The sequence below is a fragment of the Larus michahellis genome, chromosome 3 (assembly GCF_964199755.1).
Source record: "Larus michahellis chromosome 3, bLarMic1.1, whole genome shotgun sequence".
Taxonomy (NCBI): Eukaryota; Metazoa; Chordata; class Aves; order Charadriiformes; family Laridae; genus Larus; species Larus michahellis.
The window spans coordinates 80,771,184-80,793,422 of NC_133898.1; the positions used below are offsets into that span (position 1 = coordinate 80,771,184).

The 22,239-nt window shown below is 41.2% G+C and overlaps 1 protein-coding gene across 1 annotated transcript in view; it reads left to right on the plus strand.

Annotated features, from left to right (window-relative positions):
* Positions 1 to 6,537: 6,537 nt before the first annotated feature.
* SLC22A16 (solute carrier family 22 member 16) overlaps positions 6,538 to 22,239 on the plus strand; it is a 33,312-nt gene continuing 17,610 nt past the window's right edge. The window contains exon 1 of the mRNA XM_074580951.1: positions 6,538 to 6,689. Coding sequence (XP_074437052.1) covers positions 6,640 to 6,689 — 50 coding nt within the window. The 5' untranslated portion in view covers positions 6,538 to 6,639. The remainder of the gene's footprint in view (positions 6,690 to 22,239) is intronic.

Sequence of the window (22,239 nt, forward strand, 5' to 3'; positions counted from 1 at the left end):
AACTCTCTCAGTCTGTCCTCATAGGAGAGGTGCTCCAGCCCTCTGATCATCCTCGTGGCCCTTCTCTGGACACGTTCCAGCACATCCATATCTTTCTTGTAGTAGGGGCTCCAGAATTGGACGCAGTGTTCCAGGTGGGGTCTCACGAGAGTGGAGTAGAGGGGGAGAATCACCTCCCTCAACCTGCTGGCCACGCTTCTCCTGATGCAGCCCAGGATACAATTGGCTTTCTGGGCTGCTAGTTCACACTGACAGCTCATGTTGAGCTTCTCATCCACCAGCAACCCCAAGTCCTTTTCTTCAGGGCTGCTCTCAAGCCAGTCACTGCCCAGCCTGCGGCAGTGCTTGGGATTGTCCCAACCCAGATGGAGGACCTTGCACTTGGTCTTGTTGAACTTCATGAGGTGGGCATGGGCCCACCTCTCCAGCCTGTCAAGATCCCTCTGGATGGCATCTCTTCCCTCTAGCGTGTCAGCTGCCCCACACAGCTTGGTGTCATCAGCAAACTTGCTGAGGGTGCACTCTATGCCACCGTCCATGTCGCTGACGAAGATGTTAAACAAAACTGGTCCCCCTTGAGGGACTCCACTTGTCACTGGCCTCCACTTGGACGTGGACCCATTGACAGCCATTCTTTGGGTGCGGCTGTCATAGCTCTTCGTAGCCTAAGTGCAATCAGTCCAGTGAGTGCAAACTCACCTGTGGCATTTTGTATCCCCAACTGGTACGCAGGATAGGAATGATTCTATAATTGTGTGTAGCAATAGCTTTTGAATCTGTTGGCAAAATGGCCTAAAATTTTTGCCTTCGAATTAGACTTTTTGATGAGAGTACCTGACGTTACTTGGCTGCATATCTGTGTATAGTCTCTGTCTGATTTTTGCCAAATACATAAAAAATCTGCCTCTCATTTTTAGTACATTTCTCACAAGAAGGAAGTATTTTTCTAAAAAATTCAGTTACATTTAATTGCTCTTCACCCTGTGTTAAAGTCAGCTTACATTAAGAAATAAGTAGCTCCTATTGACGTAGGCAGTATAATTTCTGCTTGTCTGCTTTATTAGCCAGGGTGTTATTTTGCAGTATACAGTACAAGCAGTATGTATTCCAGATCCCTGAGGCACTTGTGCCTGGCATCCTTCCTGCTATGAAATCTGTGCTGCCACTTCCTCGTTGCTGAGACCACCAACAGTGGGAGTCTGGGAGTCCAAAATGCAGTGGCTTAAGACACTACTGGCACTCAGGTCCAACCCACCTTTCTGCCAGCATAGACAGGGCCAAATAATATGAAATCTGTACCTCAGCCAGCCTGTTTCACAGACCATATATTTGCTGAGGCATCAAGCGGAGGGCCATGGAGCAGACAGCTGGTATTGGTATCATCTTCAGTTCACTTCGTCTAAATCTGTCAGATCTTCCTTGACTGTGTCCTTGGTTATTCATGCTAAATAGCTTAAACTAACATGATATGCTGCTGGTTTTTCTGTGCTGTTAAGAAGCCATAACGCTTATCTGTGGGGTCCCAGTGAAACTCCAGTTTTCAGAGACAGCTCCATATATCAGCATGGCAGCAGCAAAAGGAATTCAGTCATTGCCAGTGTGGTTTAACTGATCAGCTGCAACAAAAATTTCTTCTCATCAATTTTCTCTCTGAATACATTTATAATCTAGAAGGCACTACTTGCATGCCTGATCACTTGCAGAGCAAAGGATATAGACTGTCAACTTGTTTTATTACTAACTTATTAGATAAATATCTCTCCATATGAGAATATCTCTATATAAGAGAATATCTATCTGTCTGTCTGTCTGTCTATCTATAAAAGAGGAAAAACATCTAATTTGCTGATGTTTAGGAAATTTCAAGGGGTGAAGAATCCATCCGTTCCTTTAGTTGATGGTTCCCATAATTATCTGCACTTTCTGCTATGGACACGGACCTTGTTTCTCATTTCAATGAACCTGGCTTTAACTTTCAGCTTGTGGCTTATATTATCTCTGTCTCTGCTAGTGTATAGGATCATTTGGTTGTTGTATTTTTTCTTTCTTCAGGTTCTAATGCAGCATAAATTCTGGTAATTTTACTTCTAACAAGATTACAAAATTAAAATGTGAGCTCCCTTCCCCTCTTTGACATTTTGGGTTTGTTGGGGTTGTTTTATTTATTTACATGCTGTGGGTTTAGGAGGCTCTGGGGAGTGCACAAGACCATGCCGTCACTTTCCTAATCACATTAATGGTGAGGAAATTGTGCAGAAAAACTTGGAGCAGAGAGAGCTTGAGAGAATATTGCCCGAACTTTGCCACTGAGCCCTGTGTCCCCTGGCAGGCTTTCTAATGTTGTGTCCTGGCTCATATGTGATCATCGATCTTACAGAAAGGGAGGAAACACATTAAAAGAATAATAATTGAAACAAAACTAAAGGCTTGGGATTTTGAGCGTACCCATCTTATGTTTAATTAGAATGTTCTCTTTGGAATTTCTCTTTAGATTAAACTTTTGTTAAAAGGCATTTTTTAAGATGTCTATAGGATTTCTCTGACTTTCATAAGGCATCCCTGAAGAACTGTATTGTAAAGATATCATAGGGCTTAGCTTCTGCTTTCCCCAAAAGGCAAAGTCTACGTGTATATACCCTGTAGGTGTAGTCTAAAACTAAAACAGTATTCAGATAAGTCCTCATTGCCGTCTTCCTTATAGACTAATGGGCTTTTGTTACCCCAATGGAGTAATGACCTGTAAAGCTCTCATTGTTTTCCTGCGCATTCAACTTGCTTTTCTGAATTATGTTTAGATTATTCAAGAAGGTTGATTATTCATAATGGACCAGTAAAGAAAGTTTCCATGATGAAGTATTTTGTTCATATGCATTCATCATCTGTATGGCTGGAATAACTCCAGACAAAAGGATACTGTGGAGGAAGAGCTCTTGAAAATGTGAAACTGAAGTAGGCCACGCCGAACAAGGTTAGATGTATCCTTGCAGATATCCACAGTACAACTAGGAAACACTCATTAGGCTTCCTAAATCCTCTCTGGGCCTTTATTGGGCTGAATATTAAAACTGAGTGAGGTCTCTAGAGGAGTCTTTTGTGATTATTCCAGAGGTCCCATCCAGGAGAGAGTGGATTAAAAAATACAGTAAAAGCCATAGAGAATGACTTTTGGCTGCTACAACTGCCTCATGCCTGCCTGGCCTGCTGTTTGAGTAGCAGCAGGGGGGAAAAGAAGATATATTGAGCAGATGAAGATATATTGAACAGATGGGTCAGAAATTGTCTCAATTTAAGAAGTCATTGCCTGTGCCCACAGAAAGGTGTTGGCAACACCTACCATATCTGCTGTCCACACCACTTTGGTGTTTAGGGTTCAGCTGTAATTTGAAGCTCAGCGTGCATGTATGAATGTATTAGAACCACAGCACAGGCATGTTCCTCATATACCTCTCATATTTTGGTGACACTGTAATATGACCTAAAAAAGGGGAGACCAGGAACAGCCTGTACCAGTAGATGCCAGATTTTTCCTAGTGGGAATGACAAACTGAAGGAGATTATTTTGTAAGCCATCTCCTCTTCCATTACAAGTTGTTCAGATCACTTCTTCCTCAAGGACTGTGCAATATCGAGTGTCTCTGTTGAACAACTCACTTGTGAGTGCCAGAAATTAGGTTAAACCTGTAACTGAAGTTTCTTGTTATGAGCTGTTGCATATTCCCCTTGCAGGATTAAAAGACCAACACTTTAAACCTCTGGAATACCCTGGAGTGTTGCCTGTTGTAAACACCCTCAATCTTCCCATCCCAGTGGTTTCCAAAGACATTATAGGAAAGGGATGACAACCTCCCTTCAGTTCCTTCTGCTAATAAAAATCCCTAAAAATCTGAAGTAAGTGGAGCTTGGATGTGGATGGTTTCATCTTGACACATTTAGATCTTTAGATGAGTTTAGCACACAGCACAATCCTTTCAAAAGAGAGCCGTGTACTGTATGTGAACAGTACTGTGACTATTTTCAGGCGACTCTGGTGAAAAACAACTCAGTGAGGAATAACGGTGACTAAAAGCACAGTAACTACTTCATGTAGCCTTGGTGTAACAGGATAGGAGGAAGAGAGACTTCAAAGCATGCTATGCATCTTCTCAGGCTTGAAAGAAACAAGGCAAATCTGTGACCACCACATGTTTAAGAGAGCAGGCATTGCAGACATTACATTAATAACCCTTGGAGATGCAGACATGTGGGAGTTTGTTATTAACTTTAATGGGAGTGCAAATTTCCTTTCCTTATTCTGATACAGGCAGTAAAGGATATTATCAAAGAGGCAAGCGTAGAGAGAAATGTGTGCAAGAATGCCTGTGAGAGATTCAACAAAGAGAAAACTATGTATGGATCTTTTTAGGTTTAAAAAATGGTGCTGAAAGGGATTTATCTATTTCTTTCCTGGTTGACTTTTACACCAAAAATATTACCTATACCATAATGCTGCTAAATGATCAATTTACTTGTTGTAGGAGGCAAGACACTAAAAACAGGCACATAAGCAGCAATGCAATATTTAGCCAGAATGTTTACTATTCGTTGGTGTTTGGTTTTGCAAATAACTATTTAACTAGCATGGCTCTTTGGAGAAAGAAATGTTTTGTTAAAGTACCAGTGCTGCATTCAAGCACATTCCATTGCAAACCTGAAAAACATTCTCCAGAAAAAAACCCAGGACAATTAAATTTAATGCTGATATTTATAAGGTAAAACCCAAGCAATTCAAAAATTCTTACTAAAAGCAAACAAAACTGTCCTTACACTTACTAGTTTACATATCCTCAGAAAGTAACAGCAACCAACTCTAGACTCAGTGTTTAAAAAGTCCTTTGAAGATGCAGAGAGACACATGGGGAGCTTCGTCAAATGCAGCAATGCCTTCAAAACTGTTGGGTGAGGCGAGGGGCCTAACAACATTCTAGCTGTGAGGAGCTCCTCTGCTGAACTTATTATTCTGATTCCAAGTTGTGTAAGATGGTATTTGCTCATTTTGTTGGTCAGGTCAGGAGTCACTCGGAGCCAAGGAGCCTGACAAACATCTGCTTTTTCCAGGTCTATGTCAGGACAGATTGTCACCCCGAAGCCCCAACATCTGCTCTGCGCAGAGGAACAGTTGTGGCGTTTGCTTGGTGCCAGAACTTCTTAAAGGCACATTTCCCTGCAAAACGGTGGAGCCTGACGACCCGTGGGGAAGCAGAAGTGTTTGGGTCAGGTTTTGGAAAGGGAAGGTTGATTTAAACAGGGTTTTCTTCTCAGCTTTTTCTGTGCTTCCTGAAAAATGAAGTATGCATATAGCAAGATTGAATTGATTTGGCTCCCCCCACCCCTCCCTGCCCCCACCTTGTGTTTTTCAATAGAGCAGCCCAGAAAGACCTCATGCAATCTGCTGGAAATGTGTCTTTCATCATAGAATCATAAAATAATTTAGGTTGGAAGGATACTTTGGAGGGCAGCTGGTCCATCTCCTCACTCAGAGTAGGGAGAGCTTTGAACTTTGATCTACCAGAGAAGGGAAATCAAGTGTTCTGGGGAGGAAAAACCTTAAACATACACATACTGCAACAGTTTTTTCTGTATCTTGCCTAATTCTCGGAGCCCAGATCGACTGGGCTGCTGGGGCATAGCTGTTTAAACGAAACCCACTGCTAAGTTAATTACAAAGGTCTCCTGTTGTAACTCGCTTTGCTAATCCTCAAACAATTTCAAATTGATTATCTTGGCCTACCCTGGGTAAGACAGAAAAATAAGTCCAAATATAACTGAGGCTTCATTACAAGTTGGAGTACTAATGACAGCCATGCAGATATGGGGCACATTACATATTTTACCACTACTAAATGATAATTCTACTTTACATTGTGTGCTAAAACTTTGTAAAAAAACCCGTGTAATATATCCAAATGACAGAGGAGATAATAAGGCTACTAAAAATGATTGCCATTCAGATGTTCCTGGGAAAAAAAAATTGTTTATGCCCTCCTCTAATTGAAACCATCCATATGAAATACACTAGAGACTAAACATATTAGATTATAAACGATTGTCACAGGAGGATGTAAGCATATAATTGCCTCCTTTAATTTAATTATTTTAATGTGGAAAAAAAACCGAACCCGCCGCAGATGCTGCCCGGCGGGATGAGGCAGAGACACCCATCTTTCAGAGGAGCGTGTCGGGGTCGCTCCGCCTGTGCGAGAGGCCGAACCCCTCCCTCGGGAACGAGCGCAGGAATTCCCAGCCCCTCTCCCCCGATGCCGCCGGGGTAAAGCCCGCCCAGCTCCCCCCCGCCTCCACCCCCGGCTCGGCAGGCGGCGTTCCCGCTGCCCTGAGGCAAACCGGGCCGCCGGGGATGAAGCTCCCGCCTGCCCCGCCGGGGAGGGCCGTTGGCGGCGACCGTTGGGCCGGCGGCCCGGCCCGCGCGCGGAGGGGCCGCGCGCCCCGTCCTTGCCGCGGGGCGGGGCGGGCAGGGGCGGGGCGCTGTGCCCGCCGGGGGCCGGGCGGGGGGATGGGACGGGACCGGGACGGGACGGGACGGTGCCTCTCCTCGGCACCGGCGGGACAGCGACAGCGAGGCTCCCGGCTGGCTGCCGCCCCGCCATGGCTCCCAGCTCAGAGAGGCTCTTCGACTCCCTGGGACACTTCGGCAGGTACCGGGGCAGCCCCGTCCCGTCCCGTCCCCGTGGGGCTGCGCGGGCACGGGCGGACAGAGGGGACTGTCGCACTGGCACATCCCCGCGCAGGGGCTGGCACCGGGAGACATCACTGTGCACCGCCGGTGCGCAGCGGCGTTGCGTGTGCTGCGGGGGGATTGACACACACACACACACACACTCACACTCACACACACTCACACACGCACTGACTGACAGACACACACACACACACGCACTGACTGACAGACACACACACACACACGCACTGACTGACAGACAAACAACACACACTGACTGACAGACACACACAGACGCGCTGACTGACACAGACAGACAGACAGACACACACACACGCTGCACCCCAGTGTATAAACTGACGCTCTACAGACAGGCACTGACGCCTGTACTCGCAGCAGGGGGCACACCCCCGTATATATGTCTTCCATACACATGCCTATATGCTCGCACACACCACGCGCGCACATGCATATATGGGCCACATTCACGTATGCGCCCACACGCTACCCATCCACACACCTGTATATACACCACGCATGCAGTCACACACACACGTGCACGCACACACATGCGCACAGAGCCCCAGGCCCTGGAACAGCCTGTGCACTTCGAGGGGTGACAGGAGGGTGAAAGCACATAGGAGCATATAGGAGCATATAGGAGCATATAGGAGTGTTGCGTGACACACAGACGGGCTGTTTCTGCACAGGGGCACAGGCTTGTGGTGTGCGATAGATGGTGTGTTTGTATTGAGGCTGGGCTTGTCGCGTGGGATAGATACCTGGATGTGGCGTATATCTACATGTGTTTATTGGCAAGGGATTATCTGTATGGTAAATGGTGTGGTGCATTGTGGCAAGTTTTCTTCGATGTGGTTTGTGGCTGTGATGCGAGTGTACACAGGCCTGGGTTTGTTAGATGGGATACGGGGGTGGGGGTGTGTGTCTGTTTATGCTTCTATAGCTGTGGGTGCAGGGCTGGTATATGAGACTCTGCTTACGGCAGCTAACGGAGAAGAAACATTTGGCAAGGAAATGAAATTTTAGAGGATAAGAATTTTAAGACTAAGAGGCGCACATCCTTACTGTAGGTTCTGTCCTGTACTTTCACGGTGTGCTGTTCAGCGTGGATTTTGCAGGCACGTACTCCTCGGAGCAGATGTCTGGAATAGGCCCATGTGTCATAATTTGGCTACAAGTTCAAGCTGTTGAATTGCGGTGTTGTGCTCTCTAGCTGGGTCACCAGTGGTCTAGCCTAACCCACAGTGTTGATCTCCTCTCTATCAGGGGCAGGCAGGAGTGGCATTTTGAACAAAGCCTGAGAGCTCCTTTTAATGGTAGAATTACATACCTGCACTCCACAGCAGAATAAACTCTTAATATTATGTGTATGCAGAAGTGGTGGGTATCAATAGCCTCTGCAGATGATCAGGATGGAAAGACTTTTTCTTTGCTTAACTGGGACCTATGCTTAAATTACATGTTTGGCTAAGTTGTGACTTACATGTATATCTATCTGAACAATATCTCAGTCATTATCAGTTCTGGGTCAGCAACAAAAATACCTTGTTCTGGTGTGAACCGGAGAGAAATCCTAGCAGTCAGTTTCTTTTGCTGTTGCTGTTCTCTCGAGTGCTTTTTGTGGAAAGCAGGCACTTGACATTGGTTAGTGAAATAGCACAAAAGCAGTTATTCCTAACTGCTGAAGTAGTTTTCCTATTTGAGAACATTTATCAATACTTTAGATAAAGCTTTCACAACTACTTCTTGCAATTAAAGGGAGAACAATTCTACAGTGATAACCTCACATCTAGGGGCCAGATTATTTGAGATGCAGTTCAATAGGGGTTGCTTTAGGTTTAGGACCTTCGAGATGAAGTGCAGACTAACAAAATTTGCATAGTCGTGTTAGACTCATGGCTGTTCGGTATTTCAAAGACCACATGCTAAAAGTAAGTATAGTAGTAGCTTATATTAGATGCACAGATTTTAAAAATATTGTAAAAACCTCTTTTTAATCCCTTGACACTGCTAGGTAAATTATCATAGTTTGTATAAAAAGTTGTTCTTAACTGTAACTATGAAGTTCTGATTATTTTGTGTTTATGTGTCATCATGACACCGACAGATAATTGATCATTTCTCCAGTTGAAGCAATTCTTATAAGGCCCATATAACCTATGCACAACATATAGATTATGTAGATTTGCCACAGTCAGATTCTGAGCAATCCAAGCATGACTATTAGTATTTTGGGACCATTTTGATTTTCTTAAACTCTGACAGATGCAGTAAAGAATGGCCAGCTGTTTATGTGTACATAAATATATACATGGAGAGAGTATGTATGTAATATAATATATATAGCTATAAAAATTATTAATATACAGATAATACATAAACTTTTCACTTTGATTAAGATGGTCAATTTTGCAGAATTGGCATTCACATGGGTGCTGACAACATTTTGCTTTCCATTTGGACTCTCCTTCAGAAGTCTTAGTGATGTTATACTTCCTACTGGGTCTCGGGACATGCATGAACAACCATAAAAACACAATGGCTTCTGTCTCCATCATTAAAGGAGTACTTTATGCCTGTCTTTGAGTTTGGGCATGGGTAGCATCTGTGGCCTATAAATTCAAGACAGTTGTTTTAAACATTGTTCTTGAGTCTGTCTCTGGAGCATTAGATCACTGCTCGCTATTGCAGAAGTGAATGAGAAAAAATAGTCCTGTCTGCCTCAAATGGCCTCACCTCTAATGAGCTGCCAGGCCTTAAAGCTCCCAATTTACCTGCATTGAACTGCACGCTTCTCCCATGCCAGGCAGTTCCCTGGCAGTTCCCTCTCTGCCCTCTGCCCCTTCCCCAGCCCCTTGCTGCCCAGCCATTCCAACTGCAGAAACCGCCCAGGGGCCCATCAGGTAAAGAGGATATGGTCAGCCACTTGCCCCCACTGGCAGCCCCCTGTACTGGGAAAGGGGAGACATGATCGATGGGTGTAAGGTTGGTAGCACAGCGCGCGCATACATCCTGGTGGGGAGGCATGCCTTAAGGACCCGGCTGGCTGGCTCGCACTGCCCACACACCTAGTTCCCAGGTAAACTGAAGGGCTTTTAATGACTTTAGTGACTTGAATCTACCGGCAGGACACAGGACTTACTTATCTAGTTGCTGGTGAGAAGCAGGCTCTGTATTTTGCAGCTCTGATCTACACCATGACAGAATGCTGAACAGAGACATGATCTAATCGGGAATAGCTGTCTAGAGAGAAATCTGGTAAGGTACCTCTTGCTGTTAAGTGTGGATGAGAGTAAGGCTTGATTTCCCAGCTGGAACGTCTGGTAGCTATGAGATGCAGTTTACATGGTATGTAGAGTTTTCCCTGTGATTTACAGTTTTCAAATCTTGGCTTATACTTTAGCTAAAAGCAGGTGGTGAAAATTGTCAGGGAGAGAGGGGAAGATTGAGTGTCACTGACACTCTTTCCAGGTTTTGTAATGAAGTATTTCCAGAATCTTTTAATAGATTGTCTTTTAAAATATCCTGTTTCTTACAAAGTTAAATTATCCAGATTTTCAAATGTTGGTTTTATAAATAATGTATTCTACTAGCAGTTACACTATTTAACAAATTAACAATAACGGCTCTTTACTGAAATGCTTATGTATTTATTCAGTTTTTAACATCTTTACATTGTTGCCTTATATGAACCTGTTGCCCAGTCAGTGGAGTTGCTACAATTTGGACTTTAGAGACAGTCAATGTAAGGATTAGGAATGGCTGCTACGAGGAGCAGAGAAGCAGAATGGGCTGCCTGTTCGATAGGATGCTCACCTGTTGCAGCCAAACATGGAGTTTAGTAGAAATTACTACTCTCATCAACAGTTTCAGCATTTTCTGTTAATTTCATTGGAACTTTTCTAGTGTTCATAAATAGATCAGAGACTATGCTTGGCTCGTAAAAAACCTGGCTTGATTTATGTAGAGATTCTTTCAATGGATTTCTACAATGCAGACCCTGCTGGTCACTGCCAGGATAGCGATATTTGAACACTCAGTGCTAACGCTATTTCTCCCTACTTTGTAGGGCTCTTGGTTCACTTCTAAATTCCTACACCGAACCATCTATCTTCTTTTCACATCTCAGAACTTTTCCAGGCTCCTATTTTCATGCTGATGCCCTTATCCTCTCTCTTGTTTCATAGCTCACAGCTCTTGTTGGGATCACATTACGTCTTCTGCAAATTGTGCTGTGTACATGATACTTCCAGGAATTCTTGGGTTTGTATCAAATAACAAAGAGTCCAAAGTATCTTAAAGAACATGCCCACCATTTCTTTTCACAAAAAGAAAATAAGAATACTTTCAAGCAATGATTTTTTAAACTCAAATGTTTTACAGACGTCTTGCAAGGTTCTTCCCCAAGAAAAAATACATTTTTCAAATGGAGAGGTGTACTTGCTGGACATGCAAAGAAACTGGTTTTCCTTTTCCAAGTTATTGTGGAGAAACAGGCAATCATATTCACATTTGAACAGATTGTTAGAAAATGGAAATATTACAAGCTTTTTTAGTACATCCTATACAAAATCAATATTTGTAATATTAATAATGTGAATTTCTGCTTAAGCTTTGAGTAGCTTCCTGAAGATGAACAAAATACTGTGGGTTAGAGATTTTTTTTAAAAAAACCCCTTTTTTCTCCCCATATACTGGCTACTTTTATACAGTGGAAAAGTTTATCGCAACATGTGTGTCATTCAGTTTTCAAAATGTATCAGTGGACAGCTGTTTGTGTTTACTGGAATGTGCCAGACAGAAGAATCTCAAATCTAAGCCCTCCTTTGGCTCCTAGTCAGGGGTGGTGTTTGACAGAAGTGCTTGATAAATGTTCTTCAGCTTTATAACTGTACTATATTATAACATCTGAATCAGCCTGTGCTCATCTCAGATGTTCATAGGATAAAACAAGTGGACTTGGCTGCATTTAATTTTTTCCCCTTCTTTTCTGCGGGGAGGGAGGGAGGTGTCCGGATATTTTGCAAAGAGTACTTGATCCCATTGATTGAATAGCATTATAATGGCCTTGGAGAAGTGAGACAAGCCATGTGTTTTCACAGAGCAGACTCTAACAGCTTAAACAAAGATCTTATTATCTATGCCTGACTAGGCAAAATTAGAAATACTCTCAAGACTCAGAACCAAAGTTGGATGCTGGCAAGTGCTCCTGGATAGTAGGGACAAAAGATTAGCAGTGTGGTCAGCAAGAGGTACTGACAGCATTTTGGTGGGATCCAGGTCATACTGGAGGCAGTCTAGCACAGGATCTGCATAGACAAAACTGTACTGCATCAGAATGTACTGGCAATCTCACTCTGCCTGTTTGTCAATTGAAAAAGCAGATTATAATAATACAAGTATATTTAAAAGTAGATCACAGTAATAGAAAAATAACTAAATAAAAGCAGGATGAAATTGTACTTCTACTATCCATCACTTCTCTGAGGCTAAAACCTGCAATACAAGCAACACTCAAACTTGAAGCTAGTAAATCAATTACGATTTGTAAACCAGCTGCTGAGGTTCAGACTTCACCTCTGAAATGTTGGCAACCCCCCCAGTGTGGCTTCTAGACAGAGTTATAGCATGGACATAGTTATGGCAGCATAAAGCAATTATCACACGCATCAAAAGCTGATGATCTGCTGTTTCATCCCAAAACATTATGCTTTGAATGAAAATGAAACGTATAAGGCACTGCACAGCGTGTTCCCTGTAATACAATGCCTGGGACTGGGATAGCACTCCTATAAAAGATCTGTCAATAATTTTCTCATAATAGTCATGATTTGCAGTAGTACTAAGATATCTCAAAGTTGGAAGGAAATGTTTTATAAAGGGCTCCAGGACCCTTCAGCACATGCTGTGAAAAATTCTGTGACACTGTGTTGCTATATGCAACTAGAACGGAGATGAGATATGTACATATCTGATGATTTATTTGAGGTAGCTTGAGGTATGAAGCTATAGTAGCTGAGCAAGAACACGAGATTCTCAGCTTCTCAGAAATACACAAAAAACAGCAAGATGGAGAAAATATCAACTGAGTTAGCTATGTCTCAGTTGCAAGGCCAAGACTGGAAAAAGCGTGATGACAAACTGTACAAGACTGAGATTTACAATTACCAGTAATGATGGCTGATCCGTCAGATTGCCCATATACTTGGAGACAAATCTCTGCTGTCTTTGAAAAATACTGAAATTACCTAGAGAGCTAACGTATGCCTTAATATCATATATTGACAACCAAACTATAATGCTCACCTCACTCAGAGCAGATGTTCTCTGAAAATCACATGCAATGAAAATGTGTTTTGAGAAATCTAGAAGCACCATCCGTTGGATCACAGATTGAACCCTTTCCTCCAGAAAATGTTTCCATTAAGAGGTGAAGTTGGATTTCCTCTTCCTATTATTTGGAGGCATTACTATTAAGTAGCAGCATCAAAGGTGCAGCCTCAGCAGTGGTGCTGAGGCAGGAATACAGGACAAGCCCTGGAGAATAGATGGAAAGGCTGATAAGGCAGCAGGAAGTAGAAAAGAAGTGCCAAAAGGGTGCTTAAAAAAACTGGATATAATTTGCTGCTCTATAAAGAGCAATCAGCACCACACTTTGGGTGGAGCCCAGTGCCATTGAAATGTATTGTATCCATGATGGCCTGGACTTTTCCAGCCATATTGCGACTTCCTTCTCCTCTCGAAGTTGTGAAAGAGATGTGGAAGAATCTAAGCTCCTACCTGATACATCTGTATAAATCTGTGCTAGCTGTGTGGGGAAATCAGCTGTCCAAATCAAGGCACTAGCAAGCCCACCTCACTAACTTTACAGGCCTATAGTAAAAACTTCAGACATCTGCATTAATCCCCTTGTCAAGGGGGAGAATTAGACCCTTTAAGGGCATGATCCGTCTGTCTTACTCTAATGACTGGTTTCAGACCAGATAAATGGTGGACCTAGATTTGTCTGTGGTTTGTCATTGAGTGAAAAGTGGATCTAGAGAAGTAGTATAGATGTACATTGCATCCTGTAGACAACATCCAAGTGTATAGTATACATCCAGATTCTTTACTTTCAACCTAAATTAAGCATTTAAGGCTTAACTAGGAGGTTGAGGTGTGTGAAATGCTTCTGGCAGGACACTTTCTGTGTCACAGCATTAGCCAGCATCTTTCTCTCAAGACAACACAAAGCAGATACTAAGAGCCTTGCTTTGCTCTGCGTATGTCAGGCATCAGAAAAACTGTCACGTATGCAACAATACTACTGCTGCAATGCTTGCTACGTTGTTGGCTTTCCATCCGCAATCAATCAGTTCCTTGGATACGGGTAATTCCAGGAAAGATTGATTTGGGCCAACTATTTAATTGAGAGCATTAAGATCAGAGAAATAAGAGATCAAGCCTGTGCTGAAAACACAGAAATTCCAATGGGATGGAAAGTGAGGGAATAAAACCTGCAACTGACTTTCTGAGAAGGAAAAAGGAAGATTAATGCAGTCATTTAGAACTTACAATGTAGGCAAAAATACATTTTTGTAGCCTTTAAATTATATGCACAGATCTTTCTGTCCTTGATGAAAAATTAGAAAATATTACTAATAATATTAATTTAGCCCTTGTTCTATAAATAAATATTATCATATCTATGATGTAATATTTCATTTGAAAGCCTGTCTAGTGCTAGAGAGAAAGTCAAATACAAAAGGTGAAAAATAAGCAATAATAGATAAGCAACATCCAAAAGCATTTTCTGACACAAAGCTACTGGATATATGGTGAAATTATACTGACGACACTACATTTCATTTAAATAATTTATATTCATGGCTCATATTCCAGAAGAAATTATCAGCTGGATTTTTTTTCTGCATCTTTGGAACTAGTTTAGGTCAGCAGATCTGGGAAATACCATAAACTTGTTACAGCTCCACCCTTCTTTGGGAGATAATTCCTGTTAGTCCCAGGGTCAGAGCAACTGGTACCTCATCTCAGTTACGCTTGTATTTTAGGCTTTTTGGAGAAGTGTCATCCTTTGTAGATCAGTGTAGCCAAGCTCAGTTCTGTCTCACTTATCCATTGAGAAAAAAGGGTGCAGTTGGTACAAAAATAATATTCATGCAGAAGAATCTTGGTAGGGCTGAGCAGAATCCAGCTTCTTTATTGGATTCTTGTGGAGAATGGAACCTGTATATTGCTTGTAAGTATTTATGTAAGATTAGAAAACAGCATTATTCCAGATCATTCCCTTGTATGAGCTCCAATAAGAGAAAGACTCAAGGAAAGATCCTGACACTACTGTCGAAGCATAACCAGGTAAAAGAGCAGTACATAACGTATTTAATAAGAGGTAAAAGTGCATTCTTATCCTTGGAAACAGTCAAATCTGTAATTTGCATTTATTTGTTTTTAATTAAATTACTTCCAATTTTAACAGTTTAAAGGGAAAGGTAGTAGAATCATCTTCCTTGACAGGAAGTGAAAAGGTTGCCTGCTTTCCATTAAGAAATCAAGAATAACTCAGTCTGTTGGTCATGGAAGAGATAAATGACCAATAAAACTAATGAAAATATATTTTCTTTGGAAAGATCAATAAAGCTGTTAAGATTTTGACTTGTCTTCTTTAGAAGACAGGTTGTAGAAAAACTCTTTGTCTAATTAAAATCAAAGGCAGTGTGTCAAATATCCAAGATCTATTAAATCAACTTTCAGTATTTCATACTATTTTATATACTCTACAATGTGTAAATCTCTCCGAGGAGAGAAAACAGAAATATTTTTCTTGTCCTGTGAAGACACAGGCTAGCCAAACCAATATCCAGCATTGCACTGGAAGGGGATACGAGTAAATAAAAATCGGACAGAAGTTCATGACCAAGCTGCTAATATAAACAAAACAAAATGAAAAGCTCTCCAGTGAGAATTAATTATTTAATAAGGTCTTACTATAAGGCAGATTTCCATGACCATTTGAAGAGAAGAGGCTGATGCCTTCTGTAGAGGCAAAGAGTGAGCTGCACATTTACAGTGAAGTGGGGCATTTTGGAGGGAAGGTGAGCTCCAAATCTGCAAAAGAAGCTGAAAGCCCTCTTGCACTTAGTAACCTTCTTTTATGTGGGTTTAGAGATAACCTGCCTTGCCTCGGAGAAGATAGCCTGTCGGGGATACTAACCTGGCTGAGCAGGAACGTGGGTGGGACAGACTGGCTGACCTTGCAAGAGCCTCTGGACAGCCCTTGCAAGAGCTGATGAACTATTGGTGGATCATCAGTGTAGACTCCCGAAAAGAGAGGAAGAAGGGAGCTATGTCTTACTCCTCTTTTGTGTCCTAACTGAGCTTTAACAAAGGCTGTAGAAGATACAAGCTACTCTAATACACAAAGAGAGAAAAGCTGTTGGTGTGGAGGCTATTTTCCTTTTGAATGTAGAACATAGCTGCTAAACATGGATGTTCCTAAACAATTCATACATAAGCAAAACCATGTTTCATAGAATACCAGACTGTGCATTAAATTGACTTTCTTCGAGTTGTAGAACTGTAGAATTACAAGTCTAGAATTCTATACAGGTAGAATTGCAACTTGCTGTATTCTCTTTGGCAGCAAAGAATCCCTGGCTGAAATTGAGTTGCCTTGATTTATATGTTGACTTTGTCTCAAATTTTAGAAGACGCGGTATTATCTGACACTCAATTACCTACATGTAACATCTTGTTAAGTGATTTTTTTTTTAGTGAAATATTCCTAAAAATCTAAGAAGATAAAGGTTTAGCTCTTCTGTTTTGCTCTTGATGAAGAGTCATTGTGGTCCAAGTCAGAATTAACAAAGTAACATTGTAAGAGTTGCAGAAGGAGTCAGAGAAAGTAAAATGACACATTATGCAGGTGCTATAGTGCTATGTAGCCCACAGAAATAGACCAAATCATCTGAATCATATTCTGTTTTGCAAAACTGTCTTTGAAAAATAGATTGCTAGTTGCTTCATAATCGACAGTTTTCACTACTGTGAAGTAGTAGGTATTCAATCCATGTAATTGTACCTTCAGCTATCCCAGGTTCAGTTTAGCAATAGAAATATGTAAATAGAATAACAAATAAGTAAGAACATAATTTCTATGAAAACCAGTGAGTTTTATTTCAGGATTATAGACAGAAAAAGCTCAAGTAAAAGAAATGTAAACTTTCATAGTTTGAACAAAGATAGTGAAATGCGTCATCAAGGTTAACAGCAGAAAATATCTGATTTCCTAAGCGATGAGAGAAGAACAAAATATAACAGTTTATATGTGCAGTACTGCCTATGTCTATAATTAGATGGAAGCCCAATAAAAAAATTTAAATTCTATTACATACTTTACAGATTAGGGTGTGAAATGATTTGCTTACAGAAGCTGAGGGAAGTGCTACAGCATGGAAGAGAATTAAATACCTAATTTGGATTTGTCCCCAAAAAAGAGGCTGACCAAAAGAGAACAGTGTTACCAAAGATACTGGGGTTGAGTTTCCCCTGTAAGAAGTAATGCTAGTAATATATCATGCAGACAGAGTACACGCTGATGTTCTAAATGGTAGATGTTTATAAAAATGCTGTTCCTGGAATGGAAACATCCCCAAGTATAAAGCCTGAAGTGTTACTACTGTTCAAGCATAACCACTCTGCTGTGTTTATCACTTACCCAAATAATTCCAAAACAAACATAAACAATTAAAAAGTGCATGGTCATGTTCTTTTTTAATTAAATTACCTGGTACATACCCTTGACACACGTAAAGCAGAAAGGACAATTGGATAACTGGAATGAAATAGACTGACTGCAGCTCTGCCATTGGAAGGTGTTGGAATTGCCGTTGCAACTGCAGTCCATTCCTGCTTGCCAGCCCTGTTGCCATCGTGATTGCTGCTCCACTGGTAACTGCTGTAGCCCCACTTGGAGCCGTGACCTCAAGTTTGAGGTCTGATGGACTGGTACCTGTATGGCTGCAAACATACCAGAATTATAAAAAATTATTTCATGCTAATTTTGATAATCAAAAAGAAGGCTGACCTGAAAAACGTTAAAAATTAATGTGCACCATTTAATGTTTGGCCATTGTTTTCAGTGTCAGTTTTAAATTTCCACTTTTTCTCCCTTTTATTGCTTTATTTCTACTAGTTATAAGGTAGATACTATAAATATGTGAAGGAGAAAAACAGTTGCTCCTCACAGCAAGTAAGCGAGATGTTTGATTGGAATTTGTTACATAGGTAGGTCTTATAGATATCTCTCTTCAGCAGATAATCCATCTGTAGATGGTTCTCTCCATGGCAGGTTACATAGCATTTATCATGCTTTCAAATAAGGAGCCTAGAGTACGGTGCAAGAGCTGTGCTTACCTCAAATGTTGCCAAACTGTTCGAAGTCCATTGTTGACTACTTCAGAATCCCTTGTAGTTTACGCATGCAGGAAAGCTAGTGGATCTAGCCCCAGAAATTAAAAAGTTCCCACTCCCAGTGATGCGCTTCCCCTCAACCAGAAGTTGCTTTCACAGTAAAGTCAAGGGTGGGCCATGTGCACATCGCTTGGGTGCTTGAGTGCAAAACTAGAGCCTTTAGTCTTGTTCCACTGTCAGTTGAACCAGAAGGCTGGGTATTGCGCTGAGGTGTGAACATACTGTCCTTCAAGGATTAAAAGGATAGCCCTAAATTCTGTAGCACTAATTCTAGATTTTTACATTGATGTGACTTTCTTCATCTATGTTTAAACTGGATATCCAACATAGCATCTTCTTCCTCTGAAAACAAATTCTGGAAATAACCAACTTGCTGATGTGGGCTGAGACCAAGTCTTAGCACAGTCTAAACCACCCTTAGCAGGGAAGGAAGTTTACTCTTGACACTCTAAGTCAAATAAGACCATGTCTGTTAGATATTTAAGGCTGCTTCCAAATTGGCATCTCTGCACCATAGCAAAAATAGTGCTCCTGAGTCTCATTCAACTCCTTTCCTCTCAAAAAATAAATGTGTAAGTGCATCAGAGCTTTTTTGGTTTAGAGTGGAAATAATGCTTGAATGGCTTTTCTCACATTAAAATAAATCAGGATGGAATACGGAGGTGAAAGTGGTTACTGAAGACAAATTCTTTCAGAAATAGTAAATATCTGGAAATTTCTTTCCACTGAAACCATCCCGTTGAGTGTACACTGCACAACAAAAACATACTGTGTTTTCTGACTAAGCAATTTGCTAAGAAGGCGGTTGAAAAGAGAGACAGTAAAAATAGTTCTCGTAAAACCTGTGGAATAGTACAAATCTTTTGCTAATCACAGAACAGCCTTGTGACTCTATCCTACACTGAAAGGATTTTTAGAGTTTTATATTAGCTTTTGAGGAGTATCTAATAGTTCACCCTCTCCTCTCTTTGGTGGACAGACAAGGAAACAAATTTTATCAGAAACGTATTTTATTTAAGAGAAAATTAGTGTCTAACAAGAAGTTTTGTTCCAGCTATACACTCTAATAACTGACAATGGTAGAAGTACTCTGAGGCTGGGGATTTATTCTCTAACATATATACAGCAATGCCCACTTTAGATATTTTTGCATGCCACATGTACCACCTTTCAAATAGATTGGTGCAGACTGTTTGCATGGATGCAATATAAATTGGATCAAGCAACTGTTCTGACTTGTTTGGCTTTTCAATCATCATCTATTTTGACTTTTTTTTTTTTCAAGTTACATCAGCTTCCCAGATAAAATCCACAGTCGTTCCATAAAAAGTACCACTGCAACTAAGGGTATAGTGCACTACGTCTCAGGGGATGAATAAACAGTGGGAAAGGAGAAGGAAGTATTTTACAGTGCTAGTGCCACGGAGTATGTGTCATGAGACTACAGCCGGCGTGACAGTGGTCTGAAATCTAGTTCATTATCTTTATGGAAGAATATTTCTTCAATTCAGTTACTGACATTATGATATTGCCAGTTGCTTTTCTTACTGGTGCGATCTTAAAACTTGTGTGGAGGAGTCAGAAAATGTAAATCTTTTTTACTATAAGCTGTAAACTGTAAAAAGAATGACTGGGGAGAAATTTCACAGAAATATTCTAAGAAAGACAGGAACATTTTCATGTTGTGTCTTGCTCAAGCTTTTGTGAAGACAGTTTTTATGCTCATTTGACTTCTGGCATTCATTAAGCACCTCTATACTGGAGCAGTAACCTACAAAGTCTTCTTGACTTCTATATTTGACACTCCTGGCAAGAGTGACAAAATGTACTTGCCAAATAATTATCTCCCATGGCAAGTCACTGAAGAGATGGAAAAACACTGCAAGAGATTATCATACCTTTTAGGACAGTCATCATGTTCACAGATCTTAAAAACTGCAAAAAGTGTGCTTTTTTAAAAAGAAAAATATGCGTAAAAGAGGTATTGAAAATTACTACTGGCAACAATATGCATTACATAATCTGATGTGTGTATGTAAAGATAATTGGCATATAAAATACCCTTGCCAAGAACTGCCTTTTTTGAGATCAGTCCAGGAAAATAGATCACAGACTTTGCTGAAAGAAGCCTCGTTTTCTTTTGGTGAATTTCAATGGTGTTTATTGCTACAGCAATGTTTTTATCTTAACATTTTGTTGCATGAGCAGCAGTATCTCTTTATTCTGGGAAATTTAACTTTTAAAATGGAGTTGGGTGAGTTTACTAAAAAGATTAAATTACATGTTTGCCTGCAACAGAGAGATTGAAGCTAGCAATAGAGGAGTTTCTTATCAGTCCGGTGTTTTTAAATTAAGAATTCAGGAAAAAAGTTAATAATTTACAGTAGGTAGCAAGGACAGCATAAACTTTAACCTGTGCCTCAGGGTCAGTGAAATGTATGACCTGTATAGGTTCTGCTGTGACCTGCTGCGCAGCACAGCCTGCCGCAGGGGCTGCTCCAGGATCCCCGGCTGGGACCAGCCGTGCTCCCCTGGCACCGAGTCCTCCCGCAAAGAGGAGAAGCTGCTCAGCCCTCGCGTGAGCGTGGGCCAAGAAGCAGCCCCGGGGTTTTAAGATTGGGGAAGAGCATTGAGACGGCCACAGCAAGAGGGCTGAGATAAAACTCACGCCCCCAGTGGCCCAAAGGGAGTGATCCCAGGCTAGCAATAGAACAGGCAGCGGCTTTATGTGCCTCCTTGCTCAGGACTGTCTGCTGCCCCAACCTCTGTTCTAGCACATGTGTCTACCATGTGGCTGGGCCTCTGTCTTTCTCTGCCCCTTTTCAATCTTCACCTGTTCTGGCAAGCAAAGTTCAATGCATCTATAGTCTCCTCCCATCCCATATATCATCCCCCTCTACATACTTCTCATCCGTTCTATATCTTGCACTAATGACCTAATTAAACTCCTTTTGGTAACTATGCAAGTTAATGAATTTCCTGACCTCTACGCAATTGGTCTTTCTGGAAGCAAAGCCCTTCCTACCCACAGGAGATTCTCAGCAGCTCATAAGGTTGGGCTTTTCAATCTAGTATCCATGAAGATCACATTACCCCACCACTGTAGTCAGAATTGAATTTTGCCTTCACAGCAAAAGAGGTTTTCAGGTTGTTTTTTTCTGCGTGTGTGTTTAATATAAATATATCTATATATAGAGAGAGGCTTAGGCAGCCAGTTGTGGAATTTTACTGGACAGAGCAGTAGGTAGTTTTTACAGGCAGGGGAGCGGCCCACTGGTGTGGTGGCAGGGCTGTGCGATTCCTTCAGCCACTGGTACTGCCAAACACTTTTCTAGCTTCACATCAGGCCTTATTCTTCCCTATTTCTGCTTCCTCTGCCCGATCCTTGGCTTTTTTTTATTGAGCAGTTAGAGGTTAAAATCTGCAGTGCAATCCATCCTGCAGGATTTTGCAACAACATGGCCATTTTGCTGTAAAAATACATTTTCCTGTTCTTAAATTAAGTCATAGACAGCATAAATTATGTCTATTAATGTATATCTGGCATACTGTTTGACTTTTTGTGTTTGCTTAGCATGGATGCTGCAAATTAGGTAAGAAAAATAATGATACTATAGAGTAGATTTCTTCATTGGAACTGAATTAGATTTTCGTAACACTGAAAATGGAAGAACGTTTTTCCAAGAATCAGTTAAACCCCTGAAAGATGGGTGAAATATGGCATGACACAGATATTTCTTTAAAATTAATCTTTTATTGATTTTTATAGAGGTGGAAACTATTCTATAGAACACAACGGAAAAATGATGAAAGGGTAAGGGACTGTAATTTATATGGTTTTAGAAAGTAATTAGAGAGGAGATAACTGATAATGCTGTCCAACAAAGTGATAAAAGACAAGGAAAATTTATTCAAGGTTGCACAAGGATGTTTTATAAGCTACTAATAGTCTTACACTGAAAAAGGGGACATCGAGATTAGATTTAATGAGAAACTTTCCAACAGAAAGACTTGACAGCAGAGCAGTCTGTCAAAAT